This window comes from Ahaetulla prasina, chromosome 6, assembly GCF_028640845.1.
Source record: "Ahaetulla prasina isolate Xishuangbanna chromosome 6, ASM2864084v1, whole genome shotgun sequence".
NCBI lineage: Eukaryota > Metazoa > Chordata > Lepidosauria > Squamata > Colubridae > Ahaetulla > Ahaetulla prasina.
This window is the reverse complement of record NC_080544.1, coordinates 62,776,510-62,803,359: the sequence shown is the minus strand read 5'-3', so window position 1 is coordinate 62,803,359 and position 26,850 is coordinate 62,776,510. Positions and strand designations below refer to the sequence as shown.

The 26,850-nt window shown below is 37.1% G+C and overlaps 1 protein-coding gene across 7 annotated transcripts in view; it reads left to right on the top strand.

Annotated features, from left to right (window-relative positions):
• Positions 1–26,481, top strand: part of ENTPD1 (ectonucleoside triphosphate diphosphohydrolase 1) — a 67,023-nt gene extending 40,542 nt beyond the window's left edge. For 2 of the 7 annotated variants that reach the window (XM_058188032.1, XM_058188036.1), the window contains exons 2-10: positions 9,377–9,501; positions 10,155–10,272; positions 13,237–13,387; positions 14,156–14,315; positions 14,819–15,055; positions 16,958–17,215; positions 19,017–19,124; positions 21,243–21,380; positions 22,336–26,481. In XM_058188032.1, the coding sequence (XP_058044015.1) occupies positions 9,377–9,501; positions 10,155–10,272; positions 13,237–13,387; positions 14,156–14,315; positions 14,819–15,055; positions 16,958–17,215; positions 19,017–19,124; positions 21,243–21,380; positions 22,336–22,542 (1,502 nt within the window). In that variant the 3' untranslated portion in view covers positions 22,543–26,481. Of the gene's footprint in view, positions 1–2,653; positions 2,847–4,067; positions 4,123–4,741; positions 4,898–8,923; positions 9,027–9,376; positions 9,502–10,154; positions 10,273–13,236; positions 13,388–14,155; positions 14,316–14,818; positions 15,056–16,957; positions 17,216–19,016; positions 19,125–21,242; positions 21,381–22,335 lie in introns of those variants that run through there. The other 5 variants (XM_058188034.1, XM_058188038.1, XM_058188035.1 and 2 more) reach the window with 5 other exon arrangements.
• The last annotated feature ends 369 nt before the right edge of the window (positions 26,482–26,850 follow it).

Sequence of the window (26,850 nt, the reverse complement as noted above, 5' to 3'; positions counted from 1 at the left end):
TCTAGGAGAGAGATTTCCTGGATATAGAATGGAACTTTCTCCAAGAGGGGAGGGAAAAGTTTATGTTAAGTTTTCAAGGGAGACTTGTCACAGAACAGAAGAGAGAGAGGTGGAGTGAAAGATCAGACCAAAGCTGTGTACCTATTCTGTGAGATATATAATAATGTTAATGGATAAGGAAAAACAAAATGGTCCCTCTGTCTTTAGGCTACATGACTGGTCCATGGTACAAATCCTTCAGTCTCAGAGAGATGAATAATTCACATTGCGCGAGAATAGCGAAAACTTTGCCAGGATTCTCATCAGGCAAGGAGGCAGGTGTTAGGCATAGGAAGACTGTTGCTACACCATCTGGTTTTTTTATTTTTATTTTTAATTTATTTTGTCAAACACAACAATATATATAAGTATAAGCATGAAATAACCATACAAATTGAATACAACCAAAGGGAACATTAGGACAGGAGCGGTAGGCACACCGTGGTGCTCTTATGCACACCCCTTACAGACCTTTTAGGAATGGGGTGAGGTCAACAGTAGATAGTCTTTGGTTAAAGCTTTGGGAATTTTGGGATGAGACCACGGAGTCAGGTAGTGCATTCCAGGCATTAACAACTCTGTTACTGAAGTCATATTTTCTACAATCAAGATTGGAGCGGTTCACTTTAAGTTTAAATCTATTGTGTGCTCGTATATTGTTGTGGTTGAAGCTGAAGTAGTCTTCAACAGGAAGGACATTGTAGCAGATGATTTTATGAGTTATACTCAGGTCATGCCGAAGGCGGCATAGTTCTAAATTTTCTAAACCTAGGATTTCAAGTCTGGTGGCATAAGGTATTTTGTTGTGATCAGAGGAGTGGAGGGCTCTTCTTGTAAAATATTTCTGGACATGCTCAATTGTATTAATGTCCGAAATGAAGTGTGGGTTCCAGACAGGTGAGCTGTAATCGAGAATTGGTCTAGCAAATGTTTTATACGCTCTGGTTAATAGTGTAATGTTTCTGGAGAAGAAGCTACGCAAGATTAAGTTTACAACTCTTAAAGCCTTTTTGGCGATGTAGTTGCAGTGGGATTTGGCACTTAGATCATTTGATATGAAAACTCCAAGGTCTTTGACGGAGTGAGGGTCATCTACAAGGTCATGTCCATCAAGCTTGTATTTGGTGTTCTGATTCTTTTTTCCAATGTGTAAGACACAGCATTTGTTGGTTGAGATTTGGAGTTGCCAAATTTTTGACCATTCCGACACAAAGTCATGGTCTTTTTGAAGGGTAGCTGCATTGTTGGTAGTGTTAAATAGTTTAACATCATCGGCAAAGAGAACACAATTACTTATAATATGGTCACAGAGATCGTTAATGATCGTTAATATGAAGAGTGTTGGTCCTAGAACGCTGCCTTGGGGGACACCGCTATTAACAGGAGCAGGATTTGATAGGGCACTGCCTATTTTGACCTCTTGTTGCCTGTTTGACAGGAACAGAGTTATCCAATTATGGAGGGGTCCGGAGATGCCGTAGGATTTTAGTTTTAGAAGAAGTTTGTCATGTATCACTGAGTCAAAAGCTTTCCAGGTCTATGTAAATTGCATCTATTGCTTTGCCCTGATCAAGATTTATAGTCCATATGTTTTTTTTTGTGAGATCTTAGGCTGGGACAGATACAGAAGATTCTACTGCTCCTGCTGAATTAGCTAGTTCATTTTTAGGCTAACTGATCCATTTGAATCAAAATTTGATTTTGATATTAGAACAACGTTTTGATGGCATAAACCATACCCAGTGCGGTTGCAAGAATATCAATAGCTTTTTTTTTTAAGCCTCAGAGTCAGAATGTAGGTTCACCTCCTGCAATGTTGGAAAAAGGAGTACATAAATGTTGCTACCAGACTTCATGCAAATATCTGTTGTCTAAAACCCCCTACTCTTCATTCAGTAACTGAAGTACATTCAAAGGCTAAGTAAATTTTATTTTAAAGTGTTTATTTTATTTTATAGCATTTATTGCAGAGAAGAAAGAAGTTGTATGTATATACTGCAGTCAACAGCAGTTCGGGCCTCTATATATGCTATTCTCTATAGTTTAAATCCTTGAGGGTTTTTTTCTCTCCCATCTTTCCAAATCAGTGCCTTTCCTCATGGTCATGGGAGGAAGGTGCAACTGAGATATGTTTATACACAGTTCTGTCTCGACTAAGAATCTTGATTCCTGCCATGCCAGTTTCAGTTCTTTAAAAACCCAGAAATAGAAACCAGGAATTAGCTGGCGAATAAGGGCTTCTTTAATAAGGGCTATAGGTAGTTAGCTTATATATTGATATTGTAAATAATTAGTAGTTTAACAGAAAGTCTCAGGGCATGTTATAAAGAATAAATAGATGGGATAGTTTGTAGGGTGGACACAATCATAAACAAGCAGACCACATTAAGACAGCAGTTAACACCACTTAGTAGTGCTGAATTCAATGGATTTATATTACGTTGGTTAACTACTTGATTTTCATTAGTGGATTACTTATTTCATAAAACAGAGAAGACAGAAAGTTTTGAAAGGGCCAGGATCTTTGAAGGCTATTCCAAGGCTGCTAGCATTGTGTTTTGTGTAAGAATAGCTTAAATGATGCATCTGGAAGTCACTATTTGCCTCTCTTCAGAATAGGCACTAACACAGTGGGAGTGTCTCCAGATGGAAGGAATGTGCTTGGTATTGATGTGGTGAATGGGCGCATTGTCAGGCTGAGTTACCCTGGCTCACAAAGAATTCCTGTCTCTAACCCCCCTGATGACATTTTGCCAGAAATAAGCCATCAACTTACTGCCAACACAAATAAAAGCTGGGATTCCTTGGTAAGCACAAAGCTTCTATATGCTCATTTCCGGGCTGTGTGAACCCTTCTGAGAAAGGATAGATGGATGGTTCAGCTCCTGGTTATTCCTTCACACAGCTTAAAATGACAGATCTTCCACACTCTTAACATGGAAAAGCAACAGGATTTAATAAAGTTTGAATTCTTTATCAATGACATCAGCTCTTCATATATCCAGAAGTTGACATTTATGGCTTTCCATGAGAGCAAAAAAATGAATCTTTTATTCATTTTACATTTGACCTTTCAGACATCACTTTTCCTACATGGATCCAGCCCCCCAAAAGTAAAAATAAAATGAAAGATTTTATGTAATCCAAAGCAAATTGTCTTGTACTCTGTCAAAACAAAAAAAAGTTTGGAGAAAAAGAAGTCAATGCATTAATAAATACCCTGTGGTGGGACTATGGGCTAGCAGACCTAAACATTTGCAACTGGGGTTCAACATTATGACAATATCTTAAAACATCAGATGATCTTAAAAGAGATTGTTGTATCCTCTGTATCTTTAATAAATTTTAAAATACTTAACATTTTCTGCAAATGTATGCAACAGAACCTCAAACTTAATAACAGCAAATAAGCAGCCCCAAAATTGCTTTTAAAAGCAGGACTGAATACTCTCAGTGTAACATTTTTCTAGGACCAATTCCAGAATTTATCTTTCCAATATTTATGTGTGATGGTGATCTACATTTTAATTCTAAGGCTATAAGAATCTTTTTATTTATTTATTTATTTATTTATTTATTTATTTATTTATTTATTTATTTATTTATTTATAATTTTATTTCTATACCACCCTTCTCCCGAAGGACTCAGGGCGGTTTACAGCCATATTAAAATACAAAGAATAAATAGCAAATTTAAAAAGAATTTAAAAACAAATATTTAGTATTTAGACAATATTTAGACAATCGACTAAAACGGTCATAGTCCGACATAAAACCCCTTAAAATTTACAGTTAAAATAGACTTAGGCTATACTTTGAAAGCACTCGTATGCTTATTGTATTGATATGAGTAGTATTCAACTCTTAGTGACCATATTGATAGATTCCCCCCTCCCCCAGATGATCCATTCTCAATTTGACTTTCAAATTATCCAGTAGTACACCTATCCCTGCTGTAATTGCTATAATTGAGTTCACCCACTTTGTTGCTAAATCTTTCTTCTTTTTCTCCTTTCTCATCATTACAGATTTCTCCTGAGAGCTAGAACAGAGCAGAGCAGAGCAGAGCAGAACTTTATTCCGGTGACTGACCAATAAAAATACAGTCAATAACATGAACAACCCAAAATTATTGTGTTGTGTTGTGCAGTTGAACTATTATGAATCATACTCTGATTTCTTTTCAGATCATATTAATCTTTTGCTTTTTATTAAAGATTTTCAGAGAGCCAGTTTGTGTCCAACATACAATATTTAAGCCTGGGCATTTTATGTCTCAAGTGAAAATTCTGAATTAATATTCTTTTTGCTCTGTTTCTACAATATTCAGCTTTTGCTTCCAAGACTGTCATGGAGAAAACACAATTTTCTCCAATTGCCTGCACCATTCTGATCTTTGTATATATAGACACCCAGCATCTGAATAACTTTTCCAAGACCTTAATGGCAACTTTATCAATCTGTGATGTATTTCATGATTGCTGTTTCTTTAAAGGCAAAAACTGTCTTCAATCTCTTCATTGTCAGTTCTAAGTCTGGTTGCTTTAACTACTGTCATGAGTTTGATCTTATTTATATTTAACCTTAATCCCATTATGTCACTGTGCACTTAGGCTTTCATTTCTAGGGAATGTAGAGCTATCAATATAAACTGTGCTAACATGAAATTTACTGCCATTGTTGATCTCACTCTTGTTCCTAGTGCATCAGCTATAACACACTACTGAATGGTGGTGGCCTGATTTTGCACATCCAGCATGTGATAAACCAATTGATTGGGGGATTTACAGACATTTCTATTCTTCACATCAGCCAATGTGAAAAGCATCTGCCAATCACAGAACTGCATCAGGAATGGGTGAGTCATCTCTAGGATTCTTCCATTACTCTTCTCCAAGGGAATATTTTTCTGAGTCAGAAAGGAACTCAGAACGGCAATTAGGATTTCTCTTCTCTTCTTTCTTCTATTAAACAGGCAATAACTGCCAACTTTCAGATTCCTTTCAGCTCTCTTTGGCAAAGAGAGGATTAGTTTCCATCATTTCATTGTTTCAGTAGTTCACTCTTCCACCAAATTGGTAAGGGCCATTGAATTGAAGTATTTACTGTACAGCAGACTTCCCCAACCTTTTCGGCTTTGCAGACTGGTGGTGGTGGTGAGAATGATTCCATGTGGAGCAGGCAAGTGTGTGCATGCGATTCCATTTGAGTGCCCACTCACCCACCACTTGCACAAATGGAGCGTGGGTTGATGCGCTCACTTGTGCTAGAGGGGAGGTGCCTGCAAACAAGTACATGCCACTTTCGTGGCCCAGTTTTAAAAGGCTCAAGGCTCCACAGTGGATTGCGGCCCGGGGGTTGGAGACCCTTGCTGTACAGTACTGCTTTCTAAGTAGACGAGTAATTCTGATAGGCACTTTGGGGTCTATCATTTTAAGGGGATCTCGGTAGACTGGTGGTAGACAACACTTGCAACTGAAGGTGAGGAGGCAGGACAACAATAGATAAAATCGCCAGTGAGCATTGCTCTGATCCCACATGCCACTAATCAATTGGCTTCATGTTGCTATAAATGGGTGGCAAACTATAACAGGTTTTATATAACATTTATTTGTTTGTTTGTTTATAACCATCAAAAATTAGTGTTTATTCCTCCTTTCTCTCATGAGGATCTTGGGGGGGAAAAGCAAATTGTCAATACTAGTTTAAAAGGAAAAACACTTCTTTAATAGCAGAAGAGCCCAAAACTTTTTCCACTTGTGGGTTGGAGGTAAAAGCAGGATAACATCATGGTGGCTTGTAGAAAAAGATGTTGCCGGTTGTAGATTGATAGGGAAATGAACTTGGGGAAAGAATCCAGATTCCATTATAGAAACAGCAGGTGCCGAAGAAAAGAGAAATTTCAAAGAGTGGGACTTCCCCACCCCTGAAATTTCTGGAATATAAGAAGGAGCAAAGGAAAAACACTTTTACTGAGATATAGCCAGTCTCAGTATAGTTCTAATCTTCCTGTAAATCTAGATAGTATCTTTCCTGAGCTGGTCTACTGTCTGCTGTGAAGGGCTGATACATTGTATGATTATTTGGTGCAAGTGGTTAAAGGCCCAGAAAGGCATTAAATGTCACTAAGGACACTGCTTGCTGGGAAGAAGAAACAAGCAAATATATTTATGCTCACTATATGTGGAAATATACCATTTTTCCTTTGCCATATTGTTTCTGTACTCATCTTGTTGTCTTTCAATTGTCAAGAGTTTTCAGTATCCATAAAGTGATTGTGTTTTCTGAACAATACAAATTCTAAGAATTAGTGTATCTCAGCAAAATATTTGTTCACATCTTATAAATAAATACTTTTCTTTTTTTGCAAGAACATTTGAAATCTTAGGGATTAACATTATCTTTCAACTGTGTTTTGAATAAAAGTTTAAGAATGAGTACTTGATAAATGATCTAGGCTTAGATAGAATAGATTATACAAAGAAGAGAATTATGTTGTAATTATAAAGTAAGAAATAAATGTATAATTGTATTTATAACTGCTGCAAAGAAGATCAGAAGCTACAGTACTTTGTATCTCTTTTTCTTTCTTTTCTATTTTCCTTTTTCTTCTTGTACTTTTAGCTTTCCCTTTGATTTCTTCTTTTCTTTTTCTCACTTTATATTAGTTTGCATTAGCTTTTATAATCTTTTTTAAAAATGTTAAAAATTATATAAATAAATAAATATTCTAGGTTTTGTTGCAAGTGTTAATTCCTCTTTTCCCTGATAAGGGTCTTGTAAAAAAAGATATAAACCTAGATCTTTTTTAAAAAAACAAGCAGTCACATATAAAATAATAAAAAGCAACATTAAAAGAGTAACATCAATAAATAACATATATTGTACCAAATTCTACATACATTTCCCCCCTTAAACATTAAATAAGCAATCCTGTACATTAATTTACAGCACTGACTAAAGTCATACAGAAAGTTAATCTTCAGGTGTTGAATGTAGGATTTCAGCTTTAAAGCAATTACCTGATACAAAGCTTCCCATCCTTCCTCCTCCTCCTCCTAACACTAAATGCAAAGACCTGCAAATAGAAATTGAACAACTGTGGCAGAGGAAAGCAAAGATAACGCCACTAGTAATAGCTGCATTGGGTGCAATCCCAAAACATCTGGCGCACGACTTGAACACCCTCAGCACTGACAAAACCACCATCAGTCATTTGCAAAAGGCACCTTTACTTGGCACAGCTTACATCCTGTAATAATACCTTTAACACCATCAAACAAAAACATTTGCCTATCCCAGGTCTTTGGGAAGCCTCAATAAAAATGCCAAATCCATTCCAAACATTTGGCTGATTGTGCAACCAACCACAACAATAAATTAAAAGTTCTATACATAAACATAAAATCATATGTTTATATATACCATAAATTAGTTGGGGGTTGGGGGACAGAGGAAACAAATATTTTACAGTAGCGATAAAATATGTGTCCCAGTGGTACTAAAAAAAGCCAGAATCAGTCACAGCCAGCCCAGATCCTAAAATATTATATCAGTTAAAGAAGTTAAAGAAATAAGCTTACAATATGCCACACTGCTTAGGATAAAGAGGCTTGGAAAGACAGCAGTGAAAGGAAAACATGGGCAATTTTATTTCTTGAACTGTATTAATTAATTGATTTTAAAAACAAACAACAGAAACATTTCATATTCTTAAAACAATTAGTTAATTGCAATTAGAGAAAAACAATTAGATAAAACAAACTCCAGGAAATTATTTACTCTAGCAAAATATGTGTTAATACCCTATAAATATAGTGACCAGACATCCCGCTTTTGGCGGGACAGTCTCGCTTTTTAATAATTTGTCCCGCATCCCGCTGCAATTCCAAAAAGTCCCAATTTTTTTTTGTTTCACTCCCATTCTGAAAATGGGAGGTGGCAATGCAAGAGGAGGAGGTGGAGAAGGGGGAGTGGCGGAGAAGGGGGCGCGAGAGGGAGGAGAGACGCCGCTTGACTTCACCCAAGAGGAAGAGAAGAGCGGAGAGGAGAGCCGAGCCTGCCTGGAAGAGCAGAGAAGCAGCAGCCGCTCCTCCTCCTTCAGGCAGGTGGCAAGACTCAGCGTGCATGCGCAGCCTCCCCCCCCCCACCCCCCCGTCAATGGTGTCCCGCTTTGCCATGGCTGAAATCTGGTCACTTTACCTATAAATCAAAGTGGATTTTCTTCTCTGCTGATGAGATTCAATGGAGGTAGATAGATTTAAAATCCCCCATCTAAGCAAAGGAGACCAAACCATAATCCTTATCCCATTGGATTGCTAAACTCATTAACCATGATTAAATAGCATTTCATTCCTCATTTTAAAAGGTCCATTAAGTGGCTATTGTCATTACAGTAATTTCTATATTAACTTTGGAACATTAATGTTCTTTGATCTCTAACATAAAACTTGGGCGTCTGAATTCTGTTTTCTTATCTCTCCCTCTTTATTAGAATTTCTTACATAAATGCAGTTGTTATATTCTATTGTACAAAATCTTGAACTTTGATATTTTGAGCCTTAGTGATGTCAGAGAAGTTGGCATCAAAGTGGGAAAGGGAAATAATTTTCTCCACCTTTAAGCTAGAACTGCTAAAAAAATTCAAATACTGTATGTGTGGAGTATATTGACATGAAATTAACCTGGGAAGAGTAAACTGGTAACTTCATGAAAGTAACAAATGTCTAAATATGGCTCAAAAACATTATATTTATGGAATAAACATCAGTCGCTAAACGACATTTTGACAAAATTCCAACCATTTCATTTCAAACTGCTGGCAACAGTATAGTGAAGTCTAAGCCAGGAAAAAGGCCAGAAATAATTTGTTTTGGAATTTTAGATCTCCAGCTGCATTGATCCCGGAATAGATATGCAGAAACCCAAAATAAAGCAGAGGCCGAGGGGATTGTGCAGCTGGGCTGTGATCTTCCCTCTATTAAGTGGTGAGTGACAGTAAATGCCTGTGGTGCTAGACTTTAGAAACAATGGAATTGCTTTTGACAGTGTTCTTCAACCTTCGCAACTTTCAGATGTGTGGACTTCAACTCCCAGAGTTCCTCAGCATGCTGACTGAGGAATCCTGAGAGTCAAAGTCCACATACCTGAACATTGGTAAGTTTGAGAAATGCTGTTTTAGACATCCTTTGTAGAGCACAGCCCAATTAGACTTCACTATAAATTGAAAGTTAATAATAAAAAATATCTGTGGAAAAGGTGTCCCTGCGTGGGACATGTTGCAACATTCTGAATTGTATTGCTTCTAATCCTGTTTTTTCTTCTATTGTAATTGCAGGTATCATGCTGAGAAAATATTGTCACCTGAAATACATTGTTACTGGATTATTGTTGGTGGTGGCTCTTATTACTTTAATCACTGTGGCTATCAAACAGAATTTGTCTTCCACCAGGAACCGTAAAGTAAGTTACAGAAAACTTCCCTGCTGAACTGCTGTGCTTCTAATCCCATTAGACACAAATGAGGAGCCCACATGAAGACTAAAGTCAGATGTGTGTTAACGCATTCACTATTGCATGCTTCTTTTTGTTGGAGGCTCCAGGCAACAGTAATATCTCCCTTTCTCTTCCAAAAGAATCCCGGAAGGATTGCCCACAACACAAAGAATGCTCTCATTTTTAAGTCCAATGTATCTTATCCCCTGCTCACAAGTAACAGTTTTAGGCTTTAGCCTTCCTTAATTGTACCATTTGCGTTCCATTTTGTTCTGGCAATTTCCAGTTTTCCTTTTGTTTTAACGATTTCCAAAGCAACCTTATGGTGTATAAAATCTGCTAGTAAGTACAATTTAATGGTGGAACTAGTTACCAAGTTGGTTGGTGAACTTTTCTATACTGAAGATCTTTTCACCAAGGCTGTATAGTCATTTGTCAAGAAAATTTGTCCAGAGTAGAGGGTCGGGTTCAATAATATAAATGTCCCCCTGAAAATGTGATTCTGTTTCTAAAAGAAATCCATTATGCGACACTGTTCACAAAGGTACATTTTATCATCATCTCCCAGTAGAGTACCCTGAAATTTAAAGGGCAAATTTGTGAGTTTTTCTCTCCTGCAGTATGGGATTGTGTTGGATGCCGGTTCTTCCCATACGAATATGTATGTATATGAATGGCCAGCTGAGAAAGAGAATAATACAGGAATGGTACATCAGATTCACGTATGTGAAGTAGAAGGTAAGAAATGGGAAAACTGACATTTTGTAATAAATTAATCATCTCCATGGAATATGATGGAATTGTGAATGAGGAAGACAGATGCTGCCGAGGAACAATCAGACAAGAGAGACAGGAGCCCCCAAGGGTTTAACAGAGAAAGAAATTTAGGAAGGACTCACCCTAATTGATCAAGTAGTTAAAAGTGGTGGCAGGAAATTTGTACTTTCAGAATTGCAAGATTCTATTAATGTAGCCTTAAAATAAAGTGGAATTTGTTTGTCTAGTCATGTTTTCTGTCTGATTTACCTGGGAAGGAACGTGTTTATGAAGAGAGAGGTAGTGCAATGGACTACACTGAAGGGCAGGGAGGAGGGAGCAGATTCCAAGGAGTGGGGGGAAAGACAAGAAATAGCACAGCCCAGATCTGAATGAACAGTGTATAAAACAAATCAGGGTTTAATACATAAAAATCTGCTCAAGATTTTTTAGTCCTTTAACACAATTTAAGAGTTAAAATTACTGAATTTAAGCAATTTAATGGGAGTAGTGTATACATGAGATAAGAGAAGGGAAGGAAAAAGCACTTGCTCTTGACCCTGAACAATCATTCATTGCTGAAAAACACCACATAAAAATCATAATTTGTGTTTCTTGGAGTGAATCCTAAACTGTGTCAAAGGATGCAATTTATATTCTTACACAGATTTACGGATCCATCGAATTTTTATTATGGTCATAGACCAATTTAAGGGTGGGATGCAACAATAATTTTTAAAAACCTAAAAAATAAAACAAAAATTACACAAAATAAAAAACATAAAAATGCATTTTAAAAAGCTAATGTATGTTTGCTTGTGTATACACAAACAAGTTTTAAAAAATCTATAGGGAGGTAAAAACTTAGATAAATACAAAAAACATAAAAGTTAATATATGGCTAATTCAATCTATCATAATGCAAAACATTCTTAACTAATGTATATCTCAATAAACTTAATCTGAGGCACAGCTCATAATCTAATGAATTTTAAGAGCTGCTGTGCAACTCGGCAACACTGTAATTTATTGCTATTTTCAATTAACTTGAGTCTGTGCACATACAGTAGATACTGAGTATTCTTAGTTTTTTTTTTGTTTACATTTATAACATCATAGTTATAAATGTATATGTACATTTATATACATGTACATAATATATAAATGTATCATAGCTCATCATAGTTATCCTGTCTAGGAATTACCATCTTGATTTAGTGGGAGGGCTTGATATCTTTAGTATCCCTGATAATAATACTAGCTTGGGTAAGATTTCGTAATAGGGTCAGTGACAACAGAGTAACAACACAAAAGGGAAGATAAAACTACATAAAAGTATTCCATAAATAGACATGAGGGAAATGGGGCTTTTACAAGCATGAGGAAAACTAATCCTCGTAGGAGGAGAAACTCCAATATATAAAAGATGGCACTGAAAAACCATTTCTACTTATTGGAGTAAGGAATAAGGTTGGTGAGGCCAGAACTGTTCCCATACTCAAACTGTTTATAGCAAGGTAGATCAGGTATCAAAGGTGGGGTATAAAAGTGCAATGAAAAAGCCAAAATTTTAAACCTTTGAGTAAAGTTCTGTATCAGAGCTTTGATTTCTGTGTACTGCAATGGAATAATAATATGCATTTATATGACTTCACTCGTGTCTGCGCTAAAGAGACTAACATTTCTGAGTCATGTCTGTGAGCCTTTTGCCAAGTGGGCCAAGGCCTAAGGTGGAGGGAGTTAGGATTTACAGCCAGGCCGCCTGTGAACCTTGATAGTTGCCAAGATAATTTGAAGATGTAAGTGAAATGTCTGGACCTGTTTAGGTGCCCGATGATGAGTTATGAGATTGGAACGTGCTCCTATACTTACTAAAGAACCATAGGTAAGAACACCAAACTCTTCACAAGTAGATCTGAAAATGATCAAGTTACCAGTCCAAACCCACAAGGAAGTCTCAGAGGGTGAGGGGGGAGGAGGGAGGGAGGGAGGGAGTGCAGTCAAGAAGGGCAGATGACAAAAGCAACATTGCACCGCCACAAGGCAAGTTCCATCCTTTTGTGCTTGTATGATAATGTTGCACACACACACATGAAAGGGGTAAAGTTCATATTGCAATGCTGCTTTTCAAAACATTTGACTGTACTCGCTCCTTTCCCCTCCTTCCCCTCCACCCCCTCATGTACATGTCTCAGCTAGACACAACTATTGAAAGAGGAGTTTCTTATTGTATTGTACACATTCACCTGAAGCTGGAATGTTAAAAACATTATGTTAAAAACATTAACCAGGAAAACTTAATGCGGTCAAAAAGGAATGGATGCTGGATGTTTTAGGAATAAGTGGACTGAAATGGACCATTTTAAATCAAAGTATATGATATACCACTCAAGACCATATGTAGGAGAGGACCCCAATAAAGAACATCACACAGTATGGGCCCGGCTGAGCAATTAACAAGCTTGTCTCTATTATTATTATTATTATTATTTAAATTTTTATACCGCCCTTCTCCCAAAGGACTCAGGGCGGTTCACAGCCAGATAAAATAAACAATAATATTACAATTAATATAATATTACTATTAAAATACAATTAAAAAACTTATTCAATTGGCCGAGATTAAAAATTTAGAATAAATGATAAAAACCCATTAAAAAACCCACAAATTTAAAAACTAATCCAGTCCTGCGCAGTTGAATAAGTGTGTTTTAAGCTCGCGACGGAAGGTTCGGAGGTCCGGAAGTTGACGAAATAATGGATACCAGATTAACATTAATAATGTTCATACAAAGATATGCACCAACTACAGATGCAACTATGGAAGAGATTGGCTAATTTGGCTTTTATTTTGAAAAAAAAATTGATTAATTAGAAAAAAAGATATTTCACAGAATTAGCTCTGAAATCAAAACAGTTGAAAATACTCTGCTTTTCTTCTTTCAGGTCCAGGAATCTCATCATATGCTAATGCTGTGGAAAATGCCAGTGTCCCCCTAAAGCACTGTATGGATTCAGCGAAGGAGATTGTGCCACAGGAAAAGCATCAGGAGACGCCTGTTTACCTAGGAGCAACAGCTGGCATGCGACTGCTGAGGTACTCTAGGAAAAGCAGCCTGCACTTTTTTTATGTTTCATAGAAATGAGCTCAGAGAAAATAGGCTTTTAAATGTTTATTTGAATTGTAAACAACAGGAATTTTTTATCGGTTTCCCATGAGATGCTTGCATTTCACTAACCCACTATTTGTGTATTTAGTTACATGTGAATGTATTTCAGTGTCCAATTATATAAATAAAGGACAGATCAGTTTAGGATATATTTCTGGATCTAGCACAACAATGTTGCATGCATTCCTGCTTCCCATATTCTTTCAGCTGCATTGATTTTGTGGTATAGCTCACAAAGGCCAGTGAGGGTCGGAACAGAAGATATTTCTTATATTTAAACTGTGATCTCTACAATTCTGCCATAAGCCACTGCTAAATAAGGGTGTGCCATTGTCTGAGGCACTTGTTTTGTGACCACCTGCCTTCTTTCTATGCCAGTGTTGCCATAGTCAATAAAGGCCTTGGAGACAACCTTTTGGGGTGACTCCTATCTATAGCTCATATTCAGAAACTAGAGAATTGCTTGTAAATTCTTTTCCACGTTACATTATTTTAAGAATACCATACAAAAGTAATCAGGAAAAGGCTGAAGGTTTTAATGGAGCAATAGACTAGATGAGTCTTTCTGCTTCTCCCACCTTCTAAAAAGTCATTTTGGGTAATATGTATCTTATTCTCTCATCATTTTCAAGAAGAAAAAATATGAGAACCGTTCCTAAGGATTGTATATAATTCCCCCTTCTTTTTACATGCAGTTTGAAAAATAAGGATGCTGCTAAGAGGGTTCTCTTTGCAGTGGAGGAAACATTGCGTATATATCCGTTCAAGTTCCAGGGTGCCAGGATTCTCAGTGGTGAAGAAGAAGGTGCTTATGGCTGGATAACTCTTAATTACTTACTGGGCAAATTTACAGAGGTAATATGACATGTCAGAAAAGCAAGTGATGACCATGAATTCTCACTTGATTTGATTTTCTAAGAGTCCTTTCGTTCTTCAATTCTATTCACAGCTGTAGGAGACTATCAAACAGTAAAATGGAATATAATCTAACAAATCCCACAGGATTATGATAGGGTTGGAAGGGGATACTGATACCCAATCCCATTCAACAGCATGATTGTTAGAGGGCTTTCCACTTCAGCTGCAATTGATATAGCAAACGGGTGCCTAGAATTTATTAATTGTTTTTACCCTTACAAAGTTTCATAACAATCCATTAGAATTTGCCTTCCTAAAATGTAAGGTCTTTATTCTAATTTCTTCATTCTGGGAAAATAGAGAAAAGATCATGACCACGTGGCTGACTGTGTGATATTGCTTTCATTTTTGTGTTGAGGTCTTATATCCTGTTGTAGTTCCCCAGGTCTGTCTGGCTGTTACATCTCTCAGTCTAACTCTCCAATTTGTTCTTCTTGCAGTCTATCTGGCCAAAAGTATTTGCCCATGCTTTCTTCAAAAGTAGGACAACAGGAGCACTGGATCTTGGAGGAGCATCTACACAGATTACCTTTGTACCCGATCCAGATAAAATTGAATTACCAACAGATATAATAAATTTCCACCTCTATGGCAAAGAATACATGGTATATACTCATAGCTTCTTATGTTATGGGAAGGACCAAGCTCTTCGACTCAAGCTGTTACAAGATGTTCTTGTAAGTAATGGGTATCAATTCTTTTCTTAGATGGTGCATGATGAAACTGATACAGCCTGCTTATCCAATAGTTTGCTTCCTTTAATACAGATAGTCCTTGACTTAATAACTATATTTGGGACCAGAATTTCCTATGCAATATGGTTATTAAAAGAATTGCACCCTACTTTGCAACCTTTTTGCTCTAGTTGTTAAACAGATCACTGCAGTTGTTAAGCAAGTTTTGCTTACCCCCATTGACTTTGCTTGTCAGAAGCTGGCTGGGAAGGTTGCAAATAGTGATCACATGTCTCCAGGACACTGCAACCATCATAAATATGTACCCGTTGCCAAATTCCTTAATTTTGATCAGGTAACTGTGTGGATGCTGCAATGGTCACAAATTAAAGGACCAGCTGTAAGTCACTTTTTTCAGTGCCACTGTAACTTGGAACTGTCTCTAAATGAATGGTCAAGGACTGCATGTAATGCAATTATGTTGTAATTCCTGAGCCTTTATACAATGAGATTTTGACTGTTCTGGAAATTTCAATTTTATCCTAGAAAATAATGCTAAGCATAAATGGGAAACTTTGGCCAGTGAGCCAGCACAAGCCCATCAGATCACAGACTCTAACTCACAAAACCTCAGAATTCTGACCTTGTCGGTTGTAATCCCTCCCATAAAAGGTATCCACAGGATAGAATCCAATGAAAGCACACCGTTGTGATACAGACTTGATACTTGTAGGATGTCACGATGTATTACAAATGGGGTAGAGCTTGTGTCACAATACAAATCTGCTTTTGTAATTTGCCACCTCTTGAGCCTCTCTGCAGATATCTTACCTTCTACATAGCAAGATATGGCTGTGCTTTAATAATTTACCCTTTTCTCCTGTCAAACTGTGAATTAGAATATACCAGTGCATATTGTGTTATATACAATAACTGGGATTGTAAGAGAAAAGCATGCTTCAGCTGTGTCAGACATTATTCTTGCAGAACACTAGTTGTTTTGTGAACTGGGGGAAAAAAACTGGATAGCAACTTTTGCTGCTAATTATTCTCATATCTTTTTATTTGCACCATAATCACATTATACCACTAAAGCAGCTTTTCCTTGTCTGATGACATCTAGCTATATTGATCTACAATTTCCATCATCTCAGTCAATAGTTGGATATGTACTACATATGGAGAGTATGGGAATACACCCTAGATAATCAAGATTCAGAGGACTCGGCCAAAATTAATTGAACACATCTTATGTCCCTTTTTACTTTTATTACTTGGCTCAGTTCAACAGTAATTTAAAGTAAAATTAAAGTAAGAGGCATAGAAGAATGTTGACTTTGAGATGCTTATTCTTAGATTAAGAGTTTATGCCTTCATCTCAGGCTAATATTGTATTGAATCTTGAGGATCATTTTCTTCATTTTTAATGTAATCCACTCAGAATTGCCTAAAGTTTGAGTTGGATAGCAAATTTGATAAATAAGTAAATACATAACAAAGAAACATTTGTATGTGAGAATATGTACAGAGTGGATTGTAATAATTTTTCTTCCTAAAGTATTTCCTTCATTTCATCATTGTGTGTGTTTGTTAATTTTTTTTAAAAAATTGGAATACATATATAAAATATGTAAGGATTCAAGGGTATAAAAGTAGATTTAAGGCAGGCATTTTTTTTCTGACCTAGGCCTCACTGTGCCCCAGGTCACGACTGTAACTGGAGTTATGCATAATGTTGATTTGATTTATTTGCATAATAAGTTATGCATAATGCATACTTTGGCTTAATAAGATTTTAATTTCAATCCAGTCATTGTGGATTGTAAGCCATGGTTTATGATATAATGTGATAAGTGAATGTACTGGAACTCATGTGATTGCTGATGAATTTTTAAACTTTTTTAGTCTTCAACAACTGACAGACTCCAGGATCCATGTTTCCACCAAGGATATGTGAGGACACTTAATGTTTTTGATCTGACCACAAATCCCTGCACAGCACGTAACATCACTGCACCGTATTCTCAGATCCAAATCCAAGGCGATGGGAATTATGAAAAATGCTTAGAAAGCATCCAGAGAATCTTTAATACTGAAGACTGTCTTTACTCCAGCTGCTCATTCAATGGCATTTTCTTGCCTGAGGTATCTGGAGAATTTGGGGTGAGTTTTTTTAACACACTGACAGCTTGGCAGTGAACTAAAAGATTTCTTGTTTTAAAACTATTAACCCTATTATCTTCAGCAGTAGTCTTCAGCCAGGTTTGAACTACAAAAATAGAAGCACTGACAAATCAGTCTAATCAAATTACTGGCGTAAATGGCATCTGTAACAAACTAAGGATATAAAAATGACCGCAGGTGCATGTTGATTACACGTGATTACATACTGCTATCACAAAGGCTGGTGTGAGTTTATAAATCATGGCATTTGTGTGATGGCATCATTACACAAGTATTGTTATTTGCTCCTGTTTGACATTCCCCATTTGCAACCATGTATTTAGTCTAAACAGCTGCCTGTTCATTTAAAGCAGTATTGCTCAGTTTTGGCAACTTGAAGATATGTGGACTTCAACTCCCTGACTGGCTGCGGAATTCTGGGAGTTGAACGACACTTCTTCAAGTTGCCAAAGTTGACAAATATTGGTTTACGAGAAATGCTATTTTAAAAAAAAACTTCCTAACTCTTTTTTCCAGAGACCCATTCTTACAAAGGCATTTTATAGTAATGACTACATTTCATAAACGTTACTTTAACTGACACTATGCAGAGCCTGGCAGTTGTAGATGCAGTGCTATAGCATTTCCACTGGCAGGAAACATCCAAAACAAATTCCCAAAGGGAGGATTCCCTCAAGAGTCTATAGATGGCATATTTGATTTCAGCTCCCAAAAATAAAGAGCTAGAATCTTGGTAGAGTCCCTTTCCCAGCTTCTGTTCTGTTGTAGCTTGAGCTAACAGAGCTTTGGAAGTGGTGGATGATCTATCACTCTTTCATGAAATAGCTGCTGTGCCTCCGTTTTTTATTGTTAACAAGTGATTTCTATTTGCAAATAAAGTGCTATGTGTAGTTGACATGAAGCAATAGGAGAAGCCCCTGGGTTGTTGTTCTTCTTACATGTAATATTCAGAGGTGGGTTTCAGCAGGTTCTGACCAGTTCTGGAGAACTGGTAGCGGAAATTTTGAGTAGTTCGAAGAACCGGTAGTAAAAATTCTGACTGGCCCACCCCAATCTATTCTCTGCCTCTTAAGTCCCAGCTGATCGGGAGGAAATGGGGATTTTGCAGTAACTTTCCCCTGGATTGGGAAGGGAATTGAGATTTTACAGTATCCTTCCCCTGCCACGGCCACCAAGCCACGCCCACAGAATCAGTAGTAAAAAAAAAATTTGAAACCCACCACTGGTAGTATTGAATGGGGCTCCCAGCATGAATAGAAGAAGCATAGCTTAGAGGTAGAGTCACTGCCATTTTGCAAGTGGAAAGTCTCACATTCACTGTCTGTCATCTCTAATAAAAAGGCACCAATGATATGGCTCAAGACCCTGGAAATTGATGTGTAAGTCAGAATGATTGGCTAAAATAAAGTTGGATAGTTCGTTGTCCAGCATCTTATTTCTTATGTACACCAGGTCCTCACGTATCATAATATGGTTTATTTTTTTGGACATAACATGTTATATCAATGTAGCAATTGTGTTTTGTTCACCCAGTTCACATTAGTGTGCAGTTTCTAACCAATCATTGAGTACAGACAGTTGTGGACTAGATGAATAATTAAAACAAAAAACATCTCCTTTATGCTAAATATTGCTGGTAGCAATATTTTGTTTCCATTTATTTATAACATTTGTAGGGCATCTAATTTATTATGACTGAGTGGCTTATAAAAATACAACTATAAAAAAAATGAGTCTTTTTTTTCCTTTCCTGAATAATTTCATATTTCTTGATCTTTAGGCATTTTCTGCTTTCTACTATGTAATGAATTTTCTAAATGTGACCGAAAAACCTATGGACCAAGTGATAGAAACAGTGAAGAACTTTTGCTCCAAACCCTGGAATGAGGTATGTCATTTTTTCAAACAAAAAGAGCATGGATCTTGACTCATACAACAGGCAGCCTCCAATTAGGGCTAATTACCAATATGTGAGATTAACTCAACTAAAAAAATCAAAGCAGGGGAAGGGAAATCCCTAAAACAAAGAATGCAATGACGAAACAGTCAAAGCAAACCTCTTCAACATTTTCTTTGGCTCAGTTTTTGTTAACTCCGATAACACATATCCAACATTCCACAAACGAACCAGCAATGACTATGATGATTTAACTCATATAGATTTCACAGAAGACAACGTTGGTAAAGCTCTACACAACTTAAAACCATCGCTTTCTATTGGACCTGATGGACTTTGTGCATATTTCTTAAAAAAACTTTCCATTAATATAGCCGAACCCCTAAGTATTATCTTTGATAAAGCTTTCACTACCAGTTCTCTTCCCAAACTTTGGTCACTAGCCACAGTCATCCCCATCTTCAAAAAAGGAGACCCCAGCTTAGTCGAAAACTACAGACCGATCTCCCTTTGCTGCGTCACCTGCAAAGTCATGGAATCTATCATCAACCAATCCATTATCTCACACTTAGAAACTAACAACCTACTCTCCAACAAACAATTTGGTTTCAGGAAAAAATTATCATGTAACTTACAACTTCTCCACTGCAAAAACATATGGACTTCAAATCTAGATCAAGGCAAATCAATAGATGCAATCTACATAGACTTCTGCAAAGCTTTTGACTCAGTAGTACACGATAAACTTCTCCTTAAACTAACATCCTATGGCATCTCAGGACCCCTCCACAAATGGATATCTGCTTTTCTGTCTAACAGACAACAAGTGGTCAAAATTGGCAATGCTTTATCAAATCCTGTTCCTGTCAAGAGTGGCGTTCCTCAAGGCAGCGTCCTTGGACCAACACTCTTTATACTATACATTAATGATCTTTGTGACCATATCTCAAGTAATTGTGTTCTCTTTGCTGACGATGTCAAACTATTTAACACCACAGACAACACTTCTATCATTCAAAACGACCTTGACCATCTAAGCGCTTGGTCTAAAAATTGGCAGCTCCAAATTTCAACCAGCAAATGCTCAGTCTTACATATAGGAAAAAGAACCCAAAACTAAGTACATACTAGATGGACATTACCTTACAGACGACCCCATCCCGTTAAAGACCTTGGAGTTTTCATGTCAAATGATCTAAGTGCCAAAGCCCACTGCAACTACATAGCAAAAAAGCTCTAAGAGTTGTAAACCTAATTTTATGTAGCTTCTTTTCCAAAACACCACACTACTAACCAGAGCATATAAAACATTTGCTAGACCAATTCTAGAATACAGCTCACCTGTTTGGAACCCTCACCACATCTCTGACATCAATACAATTGAACGTGTCCAGAAATATTTTACAAGAAGAGTTCTCCATTCCTCTGAAAACAACAAAATACCTTATCCCACCAGACTTGAAATCCTAGGCTTAGAAAACTTGGAACTCCGTCGCCTTCGACAAGACCTAAGTTTAACTCACAGAATCATCTATTGTAATGTCCTTCCTGTCAAAGACTACTTCAGCTTTAATTGCAATAATACAAGGGCAACCAATAGATTTAAACTTAATGTTAACCGCTTTAATCTAGATTGCAGAAAATATGACTTCTGCAACAGAATCATCAGTGCTTGGAATACTTTACCTGACTCTGTGGTCTCTTCCCATAATCCTAAAAGCTTTAACCAAAAACTTTCTACTATTGACCTCACCCCATTCCTAAGAGGACCATAAGGGGCGTGCATAAGCGCACAAACGTGCCTACCGTTCCTGTCCTATTGTTTTTCTTTTCTTCTTCCTATATATGTTTATATGGTTATATACTATATAATCTTTTTGTATGATGTTGTGACAAAATAAATAAATAAAATAAAATAAATAAATAAAATCCATTTACCCTACAAACGTAGAGTCCTCGTGGCATGCGAAAAGGTTTTTCATTTGAAAACATACAGATGGATTGTGATAGCTCCAAGGATTAACATTTATGTGGAAGACAGAGTGCCTCAGTCTTTATAAAAGAGGAGGAAAGTCAAAGAAATAAAATTGTTTCTTTCTCTCTTTCTAGGTGAAAGCCGAATTTCCTAAGGTAAAAGAGAAGTACTTGAGCGAGTACTGTTTCTCGAGTACATACATTATCTCCCTGCTCAGCCAGAGATACAACTTCACTAAGGAAAAATGGCAGAATATCCACTTCCTGGAGAAGGTATCTTTAACATTCAGAGGTAGAAATTAAGGAGTGGTGGTGGAGATTTATTTTAGAAGCTCACAAAAACTTTACACTACCATCTAAAATTAATCATTTGGTTAAAAATCTTTTACACTAAGAATATATGGAAGAAACCAAAGACAAGTGGAAGCCACAAATAAAAATGTCTTCATAAATCTGCAAAAGACATCCAGAGATAAGGCTATTCACATTTCATAGGACAAGGTAATTTACAGTGTTGGTGCAGCAATTGAAAAGCCTTATCCCTTACTGTGTCTCACTCAGGTGTGATACAGAGGAGAGTTTCTTGTATTTTATGAAGCAGGTAGATCAATATGGAAGGAAGTTAAGTGCAATATCATGAGCACAAAGCATTAAGAACTTTGAAGGCCGGGAGTAACACTTTGAATGGATTCACACAACATGCTTATCTTGGCTGTTGAATTTTCTGAAAATTTTCTGGAGTTCATAATTATAGAATCATAGGCTAACTAAAAAGGCCATCTTGGCCCTTATGTAATTTCACAAAAAAGTAACCAAGCTTAAAAACAACGCTCTTAGTAGATAGTGTGAATTCAGGTGCTGAACCTTTGACAGACCTGATTAAATTTATTATGCAAACCTAGCCACTGATTTGTTGGATAAAGTTGTATATGAGCCAATTTGTTCTAGTGGTTAAGGCTCCAGGCTCGAAACCAGGAGACTGTGAGTTCCAGTCCCATCTTAAGCATGAAAGCTGACTGGGTGACCTTAAGCCAATCACTCACAGCCCAACTCACCTTACAGGATTGTTGTTCTGGGAAAAATAGGAGGAGCAAGGAGTATTAGATATGTTCATGCTTTGAATTGCTTAGTCAACTGAGTCAACTTTAAAATAATGCAGCGTTTGCACCTCTTTTCTTGGAGTTGTTGATATTTCATTGAGTGATTCTTCTTGTCTCCTTCATTTCAGATTCAAAACAGTGATGCAGGATGGACACTGGGCTATATGCTAAACCTTACCAACATGATCCCAGCAGAGCAGCCTTACACACACCTCTTGTCTCACGCAGGTTTTATCAGCTTCATGGTCCTCTGCTCTGCTCTAGTGATGACTCTGCTCTTAGTAGGCTGGATTATATATCACAAACCAAAGTGCCTGAGAAAGGAAATAATTTAGGATGCAGAAGGAAATTTGACACATCTATGGAAACACTGTGGTCAAGATCAGGGGTTGTACTTTCCTACTCTGCTCTGCTGAAATATCTAGTTTATATGAGAGCTTTCTGGGCGGTTTGCTCAGGCACCAACAGATGCCAAAACAACAGCATGCTACCATTCTATTCATCTCCCTCAGATTGAAGATTCACTTCTCATCCTGCTCTAATTGAGGGTTGATAAATTCTTGCATGTTGTATTAAAACAAACCCTACTTCTCTCAGGAATGCCACTTCAATCATACATTGCTTTGGTTCTGGAAATACAGCACAGGAACATCCAGTCAGATGGGCTGAACACTGCAAGGACTAACTTATGCCGAGAGCTGCAGCTGCTCTTCGATCATGTGTTTTCTTTCATGCTACTGGAAAAAACACAAGCATTCAGAAATACCATCTACCACCCAATTACCAATTTGAAGTAGTCCTTTATTAGATTTGTGATAGTATTTGTATTATTTCATTGTAGTAGTATTTGTAATAATTCATCTATGAAAGAGGTTGAAAGTGAAAACCTTTGACAATAGCTTATTAATTGCTGGGAAAAGAAGGGAAGAGTACTCTCCCCTAAAAGCTAAGGAACAAAATGCAGCTTATGAATTTGCAGCTTGACCAGGAAAAGGAGCAGTAAATTATTCCTGATTGTAACGGTTGGTACCTGAGTAACAGGCCTTGCACTGATGAACTGTTTATGAAGTATTTGGATTCACTGTCAGCTGCCTTATGTAAGTTATATAGTTCTTGGGCACTGAGGTTTGATTTCACACTGTATATTATCAAAATCCATTGGTATTATTATTATTATTCAAAAACTATACTGGGGAAGAGGGAAACAACCCCTTCGCAACCAAATTCACATGCTTGCAATGCAGACGTTCTTAAGGGTAGGACCTGTGGAAGAAGAATTCCTTCTTACAAGCACCAAAGGAATGTACCTAGGGGATAAAAAAACTACCTTGCACTGAGGTTTTATTGTAAATTAGGAATACAGGTAGTCCTCGACTTACAATAGTTCGTTTAGTGACTATTCAAACCTACAACAGCATTAAAAAAGTAACCTATGACCATTTTTCAGACTTACGACCACTGTAGCATCCCTATGATCACATGATCAAAATTCAGACAGTTGGCAACTGGTTCATATTTATGATGGTTGCAGGGTTCCTGGTTCATGCGATCAACTTTTGCAAACTTCCGGACAAGCAAAGTCAATGGGGAAGCCAGGTTCACTTAACAGCTGTGTTTCTAACTTAACAACTGCAATGATTCATTTAACAACTTTGGAAGAAAGTTTGTAAAATGGGGCAAAACTCACTTAACAAATGTCTCACTTAGCAAATTTTGGGCTCTGTGGTCGTAAGTCGAGGACTACCTGTATAGTCAAAGCTTTTCCAGCATTCCTATAACAAATGAGCCAGTCTGTTAATCTAGCCTGTCTGCTGATTAGCAAACCTAAGTTATCCTCTGGTAACATTATTGATCCAGCAACATTTGAAAACATCAGCAGCCAACCTGCCTATACATCTATGCCACTCTTGCTATTTGCTTCAGGATAGAAACATTTCTGCCAATCTCAACCCTTCTGGAGAATCAGACCAATGGAATAAGCCTGTCATCCAGTGATGAAATTCAATTTTTTTTTACTACGGGTTCTGTGGGCGTAGCTTGGTGGCCATGGTGTGGCTTGGTGAGCATGGCAGGGGAAGGATACTGCAAAATCACCATTTCCACCCCATTCCAGGGGAAGGATACTGCAAAATCTCTATTCCCACCCCACTCTGGGACCAGCCAGAGGTGGTATTTGCAGGTTCTACGAACTACTCAAAATTTCCACTACCGGTTCTCAATAACTTGTCAGAACCTCTGGATTTCACCCCTGCTGTCCTTCACCAATAATCATGGCTTTAGTTAGGGAAGATTCATGCAGACAGAGCTGATATAGTAGGGAAAAAAGTAAAAGCCAGTTTGGCCTAGTGGTTAAGGCATTAGAACATGGAGGACCATGAGTTCAAGTCTCACCTTAGCCATGAAAACCAACTTGGTGACTTTGGGCCAGTCACTCTCTCTCAGCCCAACCTGCCTCACAGGATTGTTGTTATATGGAAAATAGGAGGAGGAAGGTGCGTTTGATACGTTCGCCACCTTGAGTTATTTGTAAAAATAATAAAGGTGGGATATTAAATAAATGCATATATATGGTCAATCAAATTTTTCACCCACCAGCTTTCCAGTTTTCAGAAGATTAGATTTATCTTGTGTTGCATATTACAGTAGATCAAATCTGAGAGTTTAAATGGTAGGATCACATGGTGGAAAATATGGGGAGATAATCAGAGATCCAGAGGCTGACAGTTGATCTGGTAGGCATCTGATACCGGCATTGAAGGAACTAGGATAGATAAAGGAAATGTTCATGCTGTTTGGCTATTTTAAGGAATCTGCTTTTATTTAATCCATAATTATAGAAACATAAAAATAGAATATAGAAACATTGTTTAACATAACGAAGTGATTCACGAATGTTAAGCATTGGTCCATTTGGGACATACTTTTCTTAAATTATAGTAGCTTATTTGTTCATTTCTTAGTTACAAACCATGTTTATAATCTACAGCGTTTGAGTTGACACACTGTACTAAGTCATAAGATGGCACATTTTGTCTTTGTACAATGTATAACTCTAAAATTAGCAAGAATTTTAATGGCCCTTCTTATTTAACACAGAATGTTTTTCAACAATGTGGTTCCCACCTCAGGAATTTTATTTCAAACAAGTATACTTTTGACAAGTAATGATATGGATTACCATTTAAAAGAGTTTGCAAAGACATGAAAGAGGATAGTATTTAAAATCTAATGAATAGAAGTAAGAGAACTTGAATGAGAATTCTGAATCAGAGTATGAAACATATTCATGCTATACTCATATCATATTCATGCCCGGTAAGTATTGACTACATTTATGTGTCAGAATTGTTGGGAATCTTGCTTAAGTGAGAATAAGCATTACAGCATATACTATGCCAGATATTCACATGCCAATTACTCAAAATAAGCATTCATTTTGCACTAATTTTTCAAAAGCTTTTTTACTAGTCACCAAATGCATTCATGTTAGTGAAGTGGTTTTCTAGATGAGTTGTATTTATACTCACTCATCTTTGCACATTCAGAACCTTCCTTAGTCCAAATATGGAATAGATAAATAAAAATAAATAACAATGTTCTACCTGCTTCCCAGCTACTTTGGAATTTTAATAGGAAAAAAAATCAGTTGACATTCTTTCAGTATTTTTCTGCCTTACTGATTGGAGTGAGACAGTCACTAGAACAAGTGACAATCTCGTTATTCTGCCAGTCTGATACTATTCAGATGTGCTGGACTACCATCTCCATCATCCCCAGTTTGCATGTCCAATCCTCTTGTTGAAAAGATGGCAGCACTGATAGTCCTACATTCCTGGAAGGCCCCATGATTGGGGAAAGCTTGTCTACCTCTTTATATTGATCCTAGTTAATAGGTGTCTGTTATTCTTTTGTGATTTAATCTGTCCAAATTACACAATGTATTTGGTCCCTTATCCTGTTACTGGGATTGCTGCTGAATTCATACTCTTTAAGAGGCTGATTTGCAAGAATCCCAACTGTAGGCATATGGTGGGAAGGGAATTAAGAGCAAGGAATGTACAGTATATTATTAAACATCTGTGTCCAGTAGCCCCTCCTGGCCTCAGGCTTGGAGGAGGAATAATTCAGGACTGGTGATGCTGGAATGCTGTCACATACTTCCTGAAAATAGTTTAAACCTTGTCTTTCCTGCTCAAATGAAACAAATATTCACTTTATACATGTGTACATCTCTGTATTTATATGGCATATTAAAAATGCTTTGATTAATGTCATTGGTGTTTGTCCATTATTTCCCAAATGAAAGAAGAGAACAGCATGGCAAAAGAAACAATTTTCTCAACTAACATTCAGTATCTGCCTAGTTAGATAAGAGTCAATGGCACTCTTGTGGCTATGTAGGAATTCTAGGCTGACTCCCCTTTTCACTCCACCTGCAGGTTCTGTCATCCCTTCTCCTATACAATTTGACCCAGAAGATAAGAGCAAAAATGTCCAAACGTGGGATTCCAGTAGTTTCACTGGTTACAGTTTAAAATTTCACATGCATTCCAGAAGCTCAAGTTGAATTTAATGAGACTGTCTTAGCAAAATGCCTGCTCATTTCCCTGAAACACAAGAACCATGGGAATTGTTCTGCTTAA